The 18,862-nt window shown below is 43.9% G+C and overlaps 1 protein-coding gene across 2 annotated transcripts in view; it reads left to right on the forward strand.

Annotated features, from left to right (window-relative positions):
- synpo2a (synaptopodin 2a) overlaps positions 1-18,862 on the forward strand; it is a 60,833-nt gene that overhangs the window by 16,138 nt on the left and 25,833 nt on the right. For both annotated transcript variants that reach the window (XM_029753780.1, XM_029753779.1), the window contains exon 2: positions 16,757-16,908. In XM_029753780.1, coding sequence (XP_029609640.1) covers positions 16,757-16,908 — 152 coding nt within the window. The remainder of the gene's footprint in view (positions 1-16,756; positions 16,909-18,862) is intronic.

Consider the following 18,862-nt stretch of genomic DNA (forward strand, 5'->3'; position numbering starts at 1 on the left):
TTTTATCCATTAAAATAATATCAAATTGATCAGAAATACAGTGTAGACATTGTTAATGTTGTAAATAACTATTGTAGCTGGAAACGGCAGATTTTTTATGGAATATCTACATGGGCGTACAGAGGCCCATTATCAGCAACCATCGCTCCTGTGTTCCAATGGCACGTTGTGTTAGCTAATCCAAGTTTATCATTTTAAAAGGCTAACTGATCATTAGAAAACCCTTTTGCAATTATGTTAGCATAGCTGAAAACTGTTGTCCTGATTTAAAGAAGCAATAAAACTGGCCTTCTTTAGACTAGTTTAGTATCTGGAGCAATGGCATTTGTGGGTTTGATTACAGGCTCAAAATGGCCAGAAACAAATACCTTTCTACTGAAACTTGTCAGTCTATTCTTGTTCTGAGAAATGAAGGCTATTCCATGTGAGAAATTGCCAAGAAACTGAAGATCTCGTAACGCTGTGTACTACTCCCTTCACAGAACAGCGCAAACTGGCTCTAACCAGAATAGAAAGAGGAGTGGGAGGACCCGGTGCACAACTGAGTAAGAGGACAAGTACATTAGAGTGTCTAGTTTGAGAAACACACGTCTCACAAGTCCTCAACTGGCAGCTTCATTAAATAGTACCCGCAAAACACCTGTCTCAACGTCAACAGTGAAGAGGCGACTCCGGAATGCTGGCTTTCTAGGCAGAGTTGCAAAGAAAAAGCCATATCTCAGACTGGCCAATAAAAAGAAAAGATTAAGATGGGCAAAAGAACACAGACACTGGACAGAGGAAGATTGGAAAAAGGTGTTATGGACAGTCAAAGTTTGAGGTGTTCGAATCACAAAGAAGAACACTCGTGAGACGCAGAAAAAATAAAAAGATCCTGGAGGAGTGCTTGACGCCATCTGTCAAGCATGGTGGAGGCAATGTGATGGTCTGGGGGTGCTTTGGTGATGGTAAAGTGGGAGATTTGTACAGGGTAAAAGGGATCTTGAAGAAGGAAGGCTATCACTCCATTTAGCAACGCCATGCCATACGCTGTGGATGGCGCTTAATTGGAGCCAATTTCCTCCTACAACAGGACAATTGACCCAAAGCACAGCTCCAAAATATGCAAGAACTATTTAGAGAAGAAGCAGTCACCGGATCTCAACCCTCTTGAGCTGTTTGACCGTATGCTACGTAAGAAGTGCCCTTCAAGCCAATCCAATTTGTGGGAGATGCTTCAGGAAGCATGGGGTGAAATCTCTTCAGATTACCTAAACAAATTGACAACTAGAATGCCAAAGGTCTGCAAGGCTGTAATTGCTACAAATGGAAGATTCTTTGACAAAAGCAAAGTTTGAATGACGCAATTATTATTTCAATTAAAAATCATCATTTATAATCTTGTCAACATCTTGACTATATTTCCTATTCATTTTGAAAGTCATTTCATGTATGTTTTCATGGAAAAAATGACATATCTAAGTGACCCCAAACTTTTGAACGGTAGTGTGTGTATATTTGGGGAGTTTCTTCCGTTCTTCTCTGCAGATCCTTTCAAGCTCTGTCAGGTTGGATAGGGAGCGTTGCTGCACAGCTATTTTCAGGTCTCTCCAGAGATGTTCGATTGGGTTCAAGTCCGGGATCTGTCTGGGCCACTCAAGGACATACAGAGACTTGTCCCGAAGCCACTCCTGCGTTGTCTTGGCTGTGTACTTAGGGTTGTTGTCCTGCTGGAAGCTGAACCTTTGCCCCAGTCTGAGGTCCTTAGCGCTTTGGAGCAGGTTTTCACCAAGGATTTCTCTGTACTTTTCTCCGTTCATCTTTGCCTCGATCCTGACTAGTCTCCCAGTCCCTGCTGCTGAAAAATATCCCCACAGCATAATGCTGCCATCACCATGCTTTACCGTAGGGATGGTGTCATGTTTACTCCAGACGTGACGCTTGGCATTCATGCCAAAGAGTTCAATCTTGGTATCATCAGACTAGAGAATCTTGTTTCTCATGGTCTGCGAGTCTTCAGGTGCCTTTTGGCAAACTCCAAGCAGGCTGTCATATGCCTTTTACTGAGGAGTGTCTTCCATCTGGCCACTCTACCATAAAGGCCTAATAGGTGGAGTGCTGCAGAGATGGTTGTCCTTTTGGAAGGTTCTCCCTTCTCCAAAGAGGAACTCTAGAGCTCTGGGGGCGTGACCATCGGGTTCTTGGTCACCTCCCTGACCGAGGCTCTTCTCCCCCAATTGCTCAGTTTGACCAGGTGGCCAGCTGTAGGAAGAGCCTTGGTGGTTCCAAACTTCTTCCATTTGAAAATGATGGAGGCCACTGTGTTCTTGGGGACCTTCAGTTCTGCAGAAATGTTTTGGTACCCTTCCCCAGAGCTGTGCCTCGACACAATCCTGTCTCGGAGCTCAACGGACAATTCCTTCGACCTCATGGCTTGGTTTTTGCTCTGACATGCACTGTCAACTGTGGGACCTTACAGTGGCTTGCGAAAGTATTCACAGCCCTTGGCATTTTTCCTATTTTGTTGCCTTACAACCTGGAATTAAAATAGATTTTTGGGGGGTTTGTATCATTTGATTTCCACAACATGCCTACCACTTTGAAGATGCAAAATATTTTTTATTGTGAAACAAACAAGAAAAAAACTGAAAACTTGAGCGTGCATAACTATTCACCCCCCAAGTCAATACTTTGTAGATCCACCATTTGCAGCAATTACAGCTGCAAGTCTCTGTTTCCCCTTAAACTACTTGAGTGTTGCTTTAGCAGTATGCTTAGGGTCATTGTCCTGCTGGAAAGTGAACCTCTGTCCCAGTCTCAAATCTCTGGAAGCCTGAAACCGGTTTCCCTCAAGAATTTCTTTGTATTTAGCGCCATCCGTCATTCCTTCAATTCTGACCAGTTTCTCAGTCCCTGCCGATGAAAAACATCCCCACAGTATGATGCTGCCACCACCATGTTTCACAATGGTGTTCCCGGGGTGATGAGAGGTGTTGGGTTTGCGCCAGATATAGCGTTTTCCTTGATGGCCAAAAAGCTCAATTTTAGTCTCATCTGACCAGAGTACCTTCTTCCATATGTTTGGGGAGTCTCCCACATGCCTTTTGGCAAACACCAAAAGTGATTGCTTATTTTTTTCTTTAAGCAATGGCTTTTTTCTGGCCACTCCTCTGTAAAGCCCAGCTCTAAAGCTTAAAGTGGTCCTATGGACAGATACTCCAATCTCCACTGTGGAGCTTTGCAGCTCCTTCAGGATTATCTTTGGTCTCTTTGTTGCCTCTCTGATTAATTCCCTCCTTGCCTGGTATGTGTGTTTTGGTGGGCGGCCCTCTCTTGGCCGGTTTGTTGTGGTGCCATATTCTTTCAACTTTTTAATAATGGATTTAATGGTGCTCCGTGGGATGTTCAAAGTTTCTGATATTTTTTTATAACCCAACCCTGATCTGTACTTCTCCACAATTTTGTCCCTGACCTGTTTGGAGAGCTCCTTGGTCTTCATGGTGCCGCTTGCTTGGTGGGGCCCCTTGCTTAGTGGTGTTGCAGACTCTGGGGCATTTCAGAACAAGTGTTCTGTATATATACTGAGATCATGTGACAGATCATGTGACACTTAGATTGCACACAGGTGGACTTTATTTAACTACTTATGTGACTTCTGAAGGTAATTGGTTGCAGCAGATCGTATTTAGGGGCTTCATAGCAAAAAAATACATATGCACGCACCGCTTTTCCGTTTTGTTATTTTTTTGAATTTTTTGAAACAAGTAATTTTTTTCAATTTACTTCACCAATTTGGACTATTTTGTGTATGTCCATTACATGAAATCCAAATAAGAATCTATTTAAATTACAGGTTGTAATGCAACAAAATAGGAAAAACGCCAAGGGGGATGAATACTTTTGCAAGGCACTGTAGATAGACAGGTGTGTGCCTTTCCAAATCATGTCCAATGAATTTAATTTACCACAGGTGGGCTCCAATCAATTTGTAGAAACACCTCAAGGATGATCAATGGAAACAGGATGCGCCTGAGCTCAATTTCGAGTTTCATAGCAAAGGGTTTGAATACTTATGTAAATAAGGTATTTCTGTTTTATATATACACATACACACATTTGCAAAGAATTATAAAAAACTGTTTTCGCTTTGTCATCATCGGGTATTGTATGTAGATTACTGACAAAATAAATATTTAATCAATTTTAGAATAAGGCTGTAACTTAACAAAATGTGGAAAAAGTCAAGGTGTCTGAATACTGTACATGGATGTTTCATGAGCTGAAATTAAACATCCCAGAAATTTTCCATATGCACAAAAAACATTTCTCTCAAATGTTGTGTACAAATTTATTTACATCCCCGTTGGTGAGCATTTCTGCCTTAACAATATAATCCACCCACCTGACAGGTGTGGCATATCAAGAAGCTGATTAAACAGCATGATCATTACACAGGTGCACCTTATGCTGGGGACTCTAAAATGTGACATTTTGTCACACAACACAATGCCACAGATGTCTCAAGTTTCGAGGGAGTGTGCAATTGGCATGCTGACTGTAGGAATGTCCACCAGAGCTGTTGCCAGATCAGTTTTCTTCATTTCGTTTTGGAGAATTTGGCAAAACGTCCAACCGGCCTCACAACCGCAGACCACGTGTGTGGCGTTGTGTGGGCGAGCGGTTTGCAGATGTCAACGTTGTGAACAGAGTGTCCCATGGTGGCGGTGGTGTTATGGTATGGGCAGGCATAACCTATTGACAACGAACACAATTGCATTTTATTGATGTCAATTTTAATGCACAAAAATACCTTGACGAGATCCTGAGGCCCATTGTAAGGCCCATTTATTTTAAGGTATCTGTGACCAACAGATCTGTATCACAGTCATGTAAAATCCATAGAGTGGGGCCTAATTTATTTATTTAAATTGACTGATTTCCTCATATGAACTGTAACTGGGGCGGCAGGTAGCCTAGTGGTTAGAGCATTGGGCCAGTAACCGAAAGGTTGCTAGATTGAATCCCCGAGCTGGCAAGGTAAAAATCTGTCGTTCTGCCCCTGAACAAGGCAGTTAACCCATTGTTCCTAGCTGTCATTGTAAATACGAATTTGCTCTTAACTGACTTGCCTAGTCAAATGAAATAAATACAAATATGTTTCTTTTTTAAAACTCTGTTGTGTTTATATTTTTGTTCAGTATAATTTGTTTCTGAAACTGGGAATAATGTAATTAGTAAATGTTATATAGACCTACACGTTATTTGTTGGGCATGTCCCATTTGGAATGCCTTCTTAGTTTAGAATACGGTTTACCACTGCAGTTTAGAGTTCATTTGCAGTAAAGGCTTATATGCTTATATCTCATTTTCCAGGAGATTTGAAAAATAACAAAGTAAAAATCTGTTGATTTCATTTTCACACCAATGCATGCCATTATCTGTACTAAGTAATTGTTCCAGTTTCGTCTCTCTCCCCCATTGAAACATATAGAATAACTTTTTCCAAATCCTACTAATTTCACTAGTAACCACATACATACAGTGTTTGTGTGTCTTTTACCCTATATTGTTTTATCACAGCACAGTGGTAATTGTATCACTACATTACTAGCTGCAGTCTATTTATAGTTGATTTACTACAGCTTTATAATGTGAAGAGTTATTGCAGTAGTATGTTATATTAATCTACAGTGCATGATGTAATTGTATCCAACACATTGTATTTCTCAAATATTTTTGGGGGGTTGAATGTAGTTTCAATTAGTACAGTGACCTAATACTACTGTGCCAACAATACACTAGTGACAGTTATATTAAATAAAATAAGTATCAGTGTCAGCTGAGACCTTATGTTGTCCCTATTACTTTAGGTATGTCCATGCATCTAATATTATACCTCACCTGATGATTGAGTTATGGAGTTGACGTGGTTTGGAGCTGACTTGTGTTCTTGCTGTAGATACAGTATCACTGCCATATCTTAAGTGCCAGAGAAGGTCAGTGGTAACTCCTGCACCTGAACACCCTCCAGCTCCTTGGCTATTCTTAATGCCTGGGTTACGGGTCTGAACGAAGCAGCAATTTGCATTGTTGTGTCACACGACGAGCACCTGTTGTGGTATGTTTACTGGTGGACACTGTACACTCTGATGTCACGGAACGCTGACAGTGGAGAAATGACCTGTCGGGTTTGTCTACAGTCGTGGCCAAAGGCTTTGAGAATGACACAAATATACATTTTCACAAAGTCTGCTGCCTCAGTTTGTATGATGTCAATTTGCATATGCTCCAGAATGTTATGAAGGGTGATCAGATGAATTGCAAAGTTCCTGTTTGCCATGCAAATGAACTGAATCCCCCAAAAACATTTCCACTGCATTTTCAGCCCTGCCACAAAAGGACCAGCTGACATTGTGTCAGTGATTCTCTCGTTAACACAGGTGTGAGTGTTGACGAGGAGAAGGCTGGAGATCACTCTGTCATGCTGATTGAGTTTGAATAACAGACTGGAAGCTTCAAAAGGAGGGTGGTGCTTGGAATCATTGTTCTTCCTCTGTCAACCATGGTTATCTGCAAGGAAACAGGTGCCGTCATCATTGCTTTGCACAAAAGGGCTTCACAGGCAAGGATATTGCTGCCAGTAAGATTGCACTTAAATCAACCATTTATTGGATCATCAAGAACTTCAAGGAGAGCGGTTACATTTTTGTGAGAAGGCTTCAGGGCGCCCAAGAAAGTCCAGCAAGCGCCAGGACTTTATCCTAAAGTTGATTCAGCTGCGGTATCGGGGCACCACCAGTATAGAGCTTGCTCAGGAATGGTAGCAGGCAGGTGTGAGTGCATCTGCACGCACAGTGAGGCGAAGACTTTTGGAGGATGGCCTGGTGTCAAGAAGGGCAGCAAAGAAGTCACTTCTCTCCAGGAAAAACATCAGGGACAGACTGATATTCTGCAAACGGTACAGGGATTGGACTGCTGAGGACTGGGGTAAAGTCATTTTCTCTGATGAATCCCCTTTACGATTGTTTGGGGCATCCGGAAAAAAGCTTGTCCGGAGAAGACAAGGTGAGCGCTACCATCAGTCCTGTGTCATGCCAACAGTACAGCATCCTGAGACCATTCATGTGTGGGGTTGCTTCTCAGCCAAGGGAGTGGGCTCACTCACAATTTTGCCTAAGAACACAGCCATGAATAAAGTATGGTACCAACACATCTTCCGAGAGCAACTTCTCCCAACCATCCAGGAACAGTTTGGTGACAAACAATGCCTTTTCCAGCATGATGGAGCACCTTGCCATAAGGCAAAAGTGATAACTAAGTGGCTCGGGGAACAAAACATCGATATTTTGTGTCCATGGCCAGGAAACTCCCCAGACCTTAATCCCATTGAGAACTTGTGGTCAATCCTCAAGAGGCGGGTGGACAAACAAAACCCCACATATTCTGACATACTCCAAGCATTGATTATGCAAGAATGGGCTGCCATCAGTCAGGATGTGGCCCAGAAGTTAATTGACAGCATGCCAGGGCGGATTGCAGAGGTCTTGAAAAAGAAGGGTCAACACTGCAAATATTGACTCTTTGCATCAACTTCATGTATGTCACGGGTGCTATCTTCGTATTCCCTGTCATAAATTAGCCAAGGCGCAGCGTGCCGGTAGTGCCACATATTTTATTTGTGAATTTGAACAAAACAATAAACAGGTGAAACTGAAACAAACGTGACGTTCTGGGGCTGCTCACACACAGCTGCACAAAAACAAGATCCCACGAAAACACAGGAAAAAACAGGCTGCCTAAGTATGGCTTCCAATCAGAGACAACGATAGACAGCTGCCTCTGATTGGAAACCATACCCGGCCAAAACATAGAAAACAAAACATAGAATGCCCACCCACCTATCACACCCTGGCCTAGCTAAACAGAGAAAACACAGCTCTCCTAGGTCAGAGCGTGACAATGTAATTGTCAATAAAAGCCTTTGACACTTATGAAATGCTTGCAATTATACTCCAGTATTCCATAGTAACATCTGACAAAAATATCTAAAGACACTGAAGTAGAAAACTTTGTGGAAATTAATATTTCTGTCATTCTCAAAACTTTTGGCCACGACTGTACACTGGCTGGTCACACTAGCATTGGGATATGCATTGGGTTAACGTGAATACAGTGGTGATTTCTTATGCCAACTTTTCTGTCAGCAGTTACACCGAAAATGCGTGGTGTGGAGTAGTGTTTGTAATGTATTGTTGTGCTGCCATCTAAGTCAATGATATCTTAAGAGGTTCCATTTGGACTCATATCAATAAAGACACTTGACTTAAGGCCAGTGTTAATTTTTTTTAGATTTAGTATAGTCTTAGTTTGACTAAAATATAATTTAGTCTTGGTCACATTTTTGTCATTTGAATAATGATTTAGTGTAGTTATTGTCAAAATGACAAACAGTGGACCATTTTAGTCAACTAAATGGCCTTTCATTTTAGTCACATCACATTCGTAAAACCTCATGAACCTATAGTAAACATAAATTACTGACTTCCATGTGCTCAAACATACATAGCCATGTCCTTCCAACATATTTTTCTGCATAACATCCTATTCTCTTCCCACCACAGAAATATGACAAACATATATAACAATACAGTGCCTTCATAAAATATTCACACCCCTTGACGTATTCCACATTTTGTGGTTAAAAATGTATGATATATATTTTTTCTCACCTATCTACACACAATAACCTATAATGACACATTTTTCTGCAAATGTCATGACTTCCACCTAAGTCGGTTCCTCCCCTTGTTCGGGCGGCGCTCGGCGGTCGCCGGTCTTCTAGCCATCATCAATCCACTTTTCATTTTCCATTTCTTTTGTCTTGTCTTCTCACACACCTGGTCTCAATTTCCCTCATTACATGTGTATTTAACACTCTGTTCCCCCCATGTCTTTGTGCGGAATTGTTTATTGTAAGTGCATGTGCACGTTTTCTCTGGTGCGCGACGGGTTTTGTACCCATTTGTTTGTGGTTCTGGTTACCGCTGGTTTTATGAATAAAACTGCCCCGTTGATTACCAAGTTTTGCTCTCCTGCGCCTGACTTCCCTGCCGCCAGTTACGCACTCCCTTACAAATGTAATCAAATTGAAATACAGAAATATATAATTTACTTAAGTATTCACTCCCGAGTCAAAACTTTGTTGAAACACCTTTGGCAGCAAATAAAAGTCTTTCTGGGTAAGTGTCACACTGTATAATGATAAGATACAAGGGCAGGAATACGTAATAGTTTTTTTTTATTTCTCCACCCAAACAAAAGAGCGAGGTGTAACCCTCTAAATAATACACAGGACGAGACCCGTAAAACAAGTGCACAATAACACGTAGCATGGAGGCCAATACAACATAGCACAGGTACTCACAGGACCAATGGACACGGGACAAGATGGCGTCGAAGAGGATGGATGACATTTTACATGCTCGTAACCAATTGTTCTATTCTGTTTGTTTTTTGCATTGTTTGTTACTTATTTCTTTACTTATTTTGTACGTAACGTTGCTGCTATCATCTCTTATGACAGAGAATAACTTTTGGACATAAGAACTGGGATTACTCACCGTGAACTTGAAGCTTTTTTCTTTAACGAGTCCGATGAGAAAGATATACTGCTCTCCCGGGAACAGGCCCAGATCCCCGTCATTTGCGTGAAGAAAAGACAGAGGAAAAGAGAACGCAGATCAGGCTACCTTTTGAGAATTCGTAGGTGAGCGAGTAAACTCCCACTGCCATCAATTCTACTTGCTAACATGCAATCATTGGAAAATAAAATGGATGATTTACGATTATCCTACCAACGGGACATTAAAAACTGTAATATCTTCTGTTTCACCGAGTCGTGGCTGAACGACGACACTGATAATATAGAGCTGGAGGGATTTTCAATGCACCGGCGAACAGAGAAGCTACGTCTGGTAAGACGAGGGGTGGGGGTATGTGTCTTTTTGTCAATAACAGCTGGTGAGTGATGTCTAATATTAAAGAAGTCTCGAGCTATTGCTCGCCTGAGGTAGTGTGGCCTACAGTTTATCATAAGGTACTCTATCTACCAAGAGTTCTCATCTATATTATTCGTAGCCATCTATTTACCACCACAGGCAGATGCTGGCACTAAGACCGCACTCAACCAACTCTATCAGGCCATAAGCAAACAAGAAAATGCTCACCCAGAAGCGGTGCTCCTAGTGGCCGGGAACTTTAATGCAGGCAAACTTAAATCAGTTTTACCAAATTTTTACCAGCATATCACATGTGCAACCAGAGGGGAAAAAAAAAAAAAAAAAAAACTCTAGACCACCTTTAACTCCACACACAGAGATGCATACAAAGCTCTCCCCTGCCCTCCATTTGGCAAATCGACCATAATTCTATCCTCCAGATTCCTGCTTTCAAGCATAAATTATAGTAGGAAGTACCAGTGAATCGCTCAATACGGAAGTGGTCAGATGACGCGGATGCTATGCTACAGGACTGCTTTGATAGCACAGACTGGAATATGTTCCTGGATTCATCCAATGGCATTGAGGTGTTTACATCCTCAATCATCGGCTTCATCAATAAGTGCAATGAATGCATCAACGGCAAAGTCCCCACAGTGACCGTACGTACATATCCCAACCAGAAGCCATGGATTGCAAGCAACATCCGCATCGAGCGAAAGGCAGAGCTGCCGCTTTCAAGGAGTGCGACACTAATCTGGATGCCTATAAGAAATCATGCTATGCCCTCAGACGAACAATCAAACGAGCAAAGCGTCAATACAGGATTAAGATTGAATCCTACTACACTGGCTCTGACGCTCATCGGATGTGGCAGGGCTTGAAAACTATTATGGACTACAAAATGAAACCCAGACACGAGCTGCCCAATGACGTGAGCCTACCAGACAAGCTAAATACCTTTTATGCTCGCTTTGAGGCAAGCAACACTGAAGCATGCACGAGAGCACCAGCTGTTCTGGATGACTGTGTGATAACACTGTCGGTAGCCGATGTGAGCAAGACCTTTAAACAGATCCACATTTACAAAGCCGCGGGGCCAGATGGATTACTAGGACGTGTACTCAAAGCATGCGTGGACCAACTGGTGTCTTCACTGACATTTTCAACCTCTCCCTGACTGAGTCTGTAATACCTACATGTTTCAAGCAGACCACCATAGTCCCTGTGCCCAAGGAAGCGAAGGTAACCTGCCTAAATGATTACCGCCGGTAGCCGTGAAGTGCTTTGAAAGGCTGGTCATGGCTCACATGAACAGCATCCTCCCGGATACCCTAGACCCACTCCAATTCGCATACCGCCCCAACGGATCCAAAATGACAATCGCACTCCACACTGCCCTTTCCCACCTGGACAATAGGAACACCTATGTGAGAATGCTGTTCATTGACTATAGCTCAGTGTTCAACACCATAGTGCCCACGAAGCTCATCACTAAACTAAGGACCCTGGGACTAAACACCTCCCTCTGCAACTGGATCCTGGACTTCCTGACGGGCTGCCCCCAGGTGGTAAGGGTAGGCAACAGGACATCTGCCACACTGATCCTCAACACTGGGGCCCCTCAGGGGTGTGTACTTAGTCCCCTCCTGTAATTCCTGTTCACCCATGACCTTGTGGCAAAACACGATTCCAACAAAATCATTAAGTTTGCTGATGACACAACAGGTCAGAGAACTGGCAGTGTGGTGCCAGTACAACAACCTCTCCCTCAATGTGAGCAAGACAAAGGAGCTGATCGTGGACTACAGGAAAAGGCAGAGTGAACAGGCCCCCATTAACATCAACAGGGCTGTAGTGGAGCGGGTCAAGAATTTCAAGTTCCTTGGTGTCCACATCACCAACAATCTATCATGGTCCAAACACACCAAGACAGTCGTGAAGAGGGCACGACAAAATGTTTTCCCCCTCAGGAGACTGAAAAGATTTGGCATGGTTCCCCAGATCCTCAATTTTTGAGGATGTTTGTAAAAATTGTTTATTATCTATGCATAGTCAATTCACCCCTACCTACATGTACAAATTAACTCTAACCTGTACCCCCACACACTGACTCGGTACCTCCTGTATATAGCCTCGTTATTGTGTTCTTTTTATAATAGTTTATTTGACAAATATATTCTTAACTCTTCTTGAACTGTACTGTTAGCTAAGGGCTTGTAAGTAAGCATTTCACGGTAAGATCTACACTTGTTGTATTCGGAGCATGTGACAAATAAAGTTTGATTTGACAAGGACAATGGGGAACAGAGGGCACCTATATACACATACTAATCAGGGGCAATAGGAACCAAGCGTACATAATGAGACAAGACAGTCCGGGGTTGGTGGTAATGAATCCAGTTCAGTGATGCCTAGAAGGCCGGTGACGTAGACCTCCGGAGCTGGTGAACGGAATGAGCAGCAGTACCGGGGGGATCCGTGACAGTACCCCCCCCCCCCCCCGACGTGCTGCACTAGTAGCGGGATGACACCGGCCTTGGGGATGACCACAGGGACACGGTGCGGGACAGTCAGGGCGCGGACTGTGGAAAATTCCTGGTCAGCAAAGCGTCCAGGATGTCCACCGCAGGAACCCAGCACCGCTCGTCGGTGCCGTACCCCTCCCAATCGCTGAGGTACTGGAGACGCCCCGCCCGACACCTCGAATCCAGGACGTCACGGACCGAGTACGCCGGATCTCCCTCGATGTCCAGAGGAGGAGCCGGGGCATCACTTGGTCCAGCCTCAGCGAGGAGACCAGGCACCACCTGTTCCTTGTGCTGACGCATGGCCTGCTGGAGACGAGTGTGTGCAGTGTTCCAGGTCTCCTCAGTGCGCCGAAACTACTCGTCCACCACAAGGGCCTCGGTCTGGCTCGGATGCCAAGGTGCCAAGGCCTGCTGATACCCCAAGGTTAGTGGAGGAGTGTTCGAGGGAATTCTGCGCATACTCAGCCCACTCCCTCGGCCGGTCCTGACAGTAACACAGGAACCTGCCCAATTCCTGATTTGACCCTCTTCACCTGCCCATTAGCTTGAGGACAGTACCCGGGGGTGAGACTGACCGTGACCCCCAGGCGTTCCATGAAAGCTTTCCATATGCGTGAGGTGAACTGAGGGCCACGGTCTGACACAATGTCCTCCCATAGTGCCGGAAGACATGCGTAAAAAGAGTCTCCGTGGTTTGCATGGCCGTTGTGAGCTCAGGAAGGAGGCAACAAGCTTTGGAAAATTGGTCCACAACGACGAGAACGGTGGTGTTCCCCTGGGAGGGGGGAAGGTCAGTGACAAAGTCCACCGAGAGGTGAGACGAGGGTCGTTGTGAAACCGTCAAGGAAAGGCGCTTTCCATAAGGGAGGTGTCTGGGTGTCTTTGACTGGCGACAGATGGATCAGGAAGATACATAAACTTGGGCATCCCTAGCCAAGGTGGGCAACCAGTACTTCTCTGTCAGGCAGGCGATGGTACGGCTTATCAGAGGATGACCCGACACAGGCGCCGTGTGTGCCCAGATAAGGAGGCGGTCTCGCACACCCGTGGGCACGTAGGCGTGGTTCTCCGGGCACTGTGCTGGTGCGGGTTCCGTGCGCAGGTTCCGTGCGCAGGTCCTGCCGTATGTCGGCATCTACGTCCCACACCACTGGCGTGATGGTACGGGACGTAGGGATGATGGGTGTCTCCTCTCCCTGCCTCTCCTCTGTGTCATAGAGGCGAGACAGGGTGTCCGCCTTCATGTTCTTCGAGCCTGGCCTATAGGAGCCTGGCCTATAGCGTGAATTGGAATCTGGCGTAGAATAGAGCCCACCTGGCCTGTCTCTGGTTTAGCCTCTTTGTTGCCCTGATGTACTCCAGGTTGCGGTGTTCCATCCACACCAGGAAAGGGTGTTTGGACCCTCCAACCAGTGCCTCCAGAGCCTTCTTGACCACCAAGAGTTCCCAGGTCCCCTACATCGTAGTTCCTCTGGGCGGGGCTCAGCTGCTTGGAGTAGAAGGCACAGGGCCGCAGCTTGGGAGGGGTTTCCTATGCGCTGTCCCGACTCCTACTTCGGCGGCATCCACCTCGACGATGAAGGGAATTGAGGGGTCGGGATGTGCCAGTACGGCAGCAGTGGTGAAGCGTGCCTTCAGTGTCTCGAATGCCCTCTCCACCTCCGACCAACGAAGCCGCTGGGGACCTCCTCTCAGCAGGGTGGTAAGAGGCATAACCACCATGCTGAAGCCCCGGATGAACCTTTGGAAATAGGTGGCGAACCCCAGGAATTGTTGGACTGCTTTTACTGAGTTGTGGATGGGCCATGACCTGACTGCGCTGACGCGTTGCTCCTCCATCTCCACTCCCTCCGTGGATTTGAGGTAGCCCAAAAAGGACAATGACCACTGGAAAAATAAACATTTCCCTTGTATAACATAGATCATGCTCCAACAGTCTTCCCAGCACAGACCTGACTAACGAGACATGCTGGGCGCGGTCAGGTGAATAGACCAGAACGTCATCTATATAAACAACTACGCCCCATCCCAGCATGTCCCGAAACACTTCGTTAATAAAGTTCTGGAAGACTGAAGGAGCATTAGACAGGCCAAAGGGCATTACGAGATACTAGATTGTAAGCACTCCTCAAGTCCATTTTGGTGAAGTACGGCGCCCCGTGCATTTGTTCGATGATGGTTGGGATAAGGAGTAAAGGATAGCTGAATTAATGGTGGCTTTGTTCAGTGTTCGATAATCAATGCAGGGGCGCAGTCCCCCATCTTTCTTTTTAACAAAAAATAAGCTTGAGGAGGATGGTGATGATGAGGGCCAGATAAAACCCTGCTGGAGGCTCTCCTGTATGTAGATCTCCATGGCCTCAGTCTCCACATAGGAGAGGGGATAGACATGTCCTCTCGGAAGGGCTGCGTCATACAGCAAGTCTCTAAGAGCTTTCCACACCTGGATTTTGCAACATTTGCCCATTTATTCTTTTAAACATTATTCAAGCTCTGTGAAATTGGTTGTTGATCATTGCTTAGCAACCATTTTGAAGTCTTGCCATAGATTTTCGAGCAGATTTAAGTCAAAACCCTAACTCGGCTGTCTTCTTGGTAGGAAACTCCAGTGTAGATTTGGCCTTGTGTTTTAGGTTGTCCTGCTGAAAGGTGAATTCATCTCCCAGTGTCTGGTGGAAAGCAGACTGAACCAGTCCTTAATAATTACAAGCATACCCATAACATGATGCAGCCATGCTTGAAAATATGGAAAGTTGTACTCAGTAATGTGTTGTATTGTATTTGCCCAAAACATAACACTTTATATTCAGGACAAAACGTGAATTGCTTTGCCACATTTTTTGCAGTATTACTTTAGTGCCTTGTTGCACATGCATCCTTCTTTTGACTCTGTCAATTAGGTTAGTATTGTGGAGTAACTACAATGTTATTAATCTGCCCTCAGTTTTTTCCTATCACAGCCATTAAACTCGGTAACTGTTTTAAAGTCACCATTGGTCTCATGGTGAAATGCCTGAGTGGTTTCCTTCCTCTCCGACAACTGAGTTAGGAAGGACGCATGTATCTTTGTAGTGACTGGTTGCATTGATAAACCATCCAAAGTGTAATTAATAATTCACTATGCTCAAAGAGATAGTCAATGTCTGCTTTTTCAACAACAACAAAAAATGTGCCCTTTGTGGTTGTGTTTAAAATTCACTGCTCAACTGACAGACCTTAAAGATAATTGTATGTGTGTGGTACAGAGATGAGGCAGTCATTCAAAAACTCCTGAACTTATTTAGGCATGCCTTAACAAAGGGGTTGAATACTTATTGACTTAAGACATTTCAGCTTTTCATTTAAAATTAATTTGTAAACATTTCCAAAAACATAATTCCTATTTGACATTATGGGGTAGTGTGTAGACTGGTGACACAAAAATAGTTGGCTTAATGCCTAGGCTTAACACGTCACTAACATCATCGTAAGTCTTGCCAATGACCCGATATCCACTTGGTTAAACATACTCAAACTGTTTGAATGACTGTCCTCATAGTCCATTAGGCAATGTTCTGTCTTTTATCCGTGTAAATGTCATATTGAAAATGTTACCTACAGTCATGTAGAGTTTGAACCTGGGTATCTTGCGTGGCAAACGGCTGTGTTAGCCTGCTGAGATTGTCATGGTCGTCATAAGGAGTGGACCAAAATGCAGCGGGTATATTGATCATCTTCTTATTTGATTAAAGAAAAAGCACTTAAGCAAAACAAACGACGAAAACAGTCCAGTAAGGTGCACAGACTATACCGGAAACAACCACCCACAAAACACAAGTGAAACAAATCCCAACTAAATGTGGCCTCCAATTAGAGGCAACGACAACCAGCTGCCTCTAATTGGAGGTCCTACCAAAACCCCAACATAGAAATAGAAAAACTAGATAAACACATAGAAATAGAAAATGTAGAACATAAACCAAAAAACCCGAACCACACAAAACAAACACCCCCTGTCACGCCCTGACCAAACTACAATAACAAATAACCCCTTTTACTGGTCAGGATGTGACAGAGATAAAGTCCTAGGCATTAACTCGGTGAGCTAACACAAGCCTTCAGATCTCAGGCAATGTTACTCATCACGCAACTGTGGTTGGCCAAAACTACCTCAGTTACATACAGTAAATACACTAACCTGAGTAATAAGTGTAGGTGATTTTTTGTGAGGCATGTCCTGGGAACTCACCACTGCTTGTCATTCCGTAGGTGGAAGAGGGGGGTCGTGCGTCCCTGGCCGGGGTTTGTGAGGGGGATGAGGTGGTGTCGCTGAATGGAGAACCCTGCGGTGACCTTTCCCTCCCAGAAGCTATTGCTCTGATTGACGCCTGCGTCGACCGCCTGCAATTACTGGTCAAAAGGTAACCCCAAAGGCTGGATTTTTCATTAACTACACCATGGTTTCTCAAACCAGGGTCTGCACATAATATCCAGAATGATATACCCCAAAATGTACTTAGCCTTTTGATTAGTTATCTTTTTTGGAAAAAATGACTGCCAAGTTAACACCACAACCTTGGGGTGCTACAGGTTTATCCAGGTTTATGTCAATGCTCTCATAACTTAATGCTGCATTGGTGTGATAAACTGGGCCATATACTACAAGGCATGGTTCAACACAACACAACAAGCACTAGTGTATTATTTAAGTGATAATGGCAGAGAAGCCGGTGTTTGGAGGATATATTGACACGGGTGTTGTTAGGCCCGAGACTACAGTAAATTGAGGGCCGGCAAACCGTGCCAATATATCCTCCAAACACCGGCTTCGAGAGCATTATCACTTTTATATACCAACATATTAAAATAACGATTGACATATTTTCATTAAAAACGTTATTCTGATTAATTTATTTATACTATTTCATCCTTCTACAAGATATAGTCCCGACACAAATCTAGGGTTGCTAGATTTGTCGTTCAGTCTTTTTGTTCTGTATCCAGTCGATCGTTCTAAATGTTCCATTGCCATATTGCCTGGCAAGGTTCTTATACCTTGCTTGTTAGCTAGAGAACTACGGCTAATTTAGAGTAACGTCAAAACGTGCAGCCAGAATAACAGCAAAGTAGCTGCATTTGCATTTGTTTAAGCTGTTTTCTAGTGACATTTATTTGGATACATCCATAACAATGAGCCAATGACTTCGCCTGGCATAGAAAATGTTGTTCAGAGGAGCTAGCCAATAACGCAGCTACAGTAACACAATCACTCCAAACTGAAGCTGGAAAGACTGCAAATTAGCTGTTTCATTTTACCTTAAATTATTCTTTTGTATATATCCATAAAAATGATGCCAGCTGATTCATGATTTTGAATGGCTGAGAAACGTTGCCTGCCTGTCTCTCGTCCCAACACATTCATTGCCATGGGACAGCAGGAGGTCGAATTTGAATATTGAAACAATGCTGCAAATGTCGGAGAGAAAGACAGTAAAATTTATACAAATCTCTGCTCTTGAAAATGAAATGTTACTCTTGAAGAAATGTGAGATAATGTCTAGATGCTTTTAATAGTGGAGATCAAGTTTATAAGTTGCCTGGCTGGGATGATGAGACAGTGGATTGCATTTTAACGACAACTTGTGGAATAGACACCGGCTGGAATGCAGTTTTAACCAATCAGCATTCAGGATTAGACCCAACCATTGTAAAATTCATGTACACGGTTGAGTGGCCTCGAACATGGTGGCCGGACGGACAGATAGTGGTTCATTGGTAAGTGAGTTGACCTTTGAGTGTCTTGGCTTCTGACGAACCAGCTGTTGCAGATTTGTGTGCACACTCAACAAGCAGCTTTTAAACAGTTACTCAGTCGGGCTCACACACCGTGCGCGTCTGGTGTGCCATCGGATATTTGTGCCGATGCCTATATTTAAGGGAACACATACAGTGAGCTCCAAAAATATTGGGACAGTGACACATTTGTTGTTGTTTTGGCTCTGTACTCCAGCACTTTGGATTTGAAATGATACAATGCAGTCAAAGTGCAAACTGTCAGCTTTCATTTGAGGGTATTTTCATATCAGGTGAACCGTTTAGAAATGACAGCACTTTTTGTACATAGTCCCCTCACTTTAGGGGACCAAAAGTATTGGGACATATTCACTTACACAAGTGTCCAAAACATTATGAACACCTGCTCTTTCCATAAAATAGACGGACCAGGTGAATCCAAGTGAAAAATATAATCCCTTTTTAAATCCACTTCTCGGTCCTCGGGACCCCACGGGGTGCACTTTTTTGTTTTTTGCCCTAACTTTCTCACTCATCATTTTTCACGATTCATTCAGGAATATCCGTAATCATGTTAGCATC

Source organism: Salmo trutta, chromosome 5 (genome assembly GCF_901001165.1).
Source record: "Salmo trutta chromosome 5, fSalTru1.1, whole genome shotgun sequence".
Lineage (NCBI taxonomy): Eukaryota > Metazoa > Chordata > Actinopteri > Salmoniformes > Salmonidae > Salmo > Salmo trutta.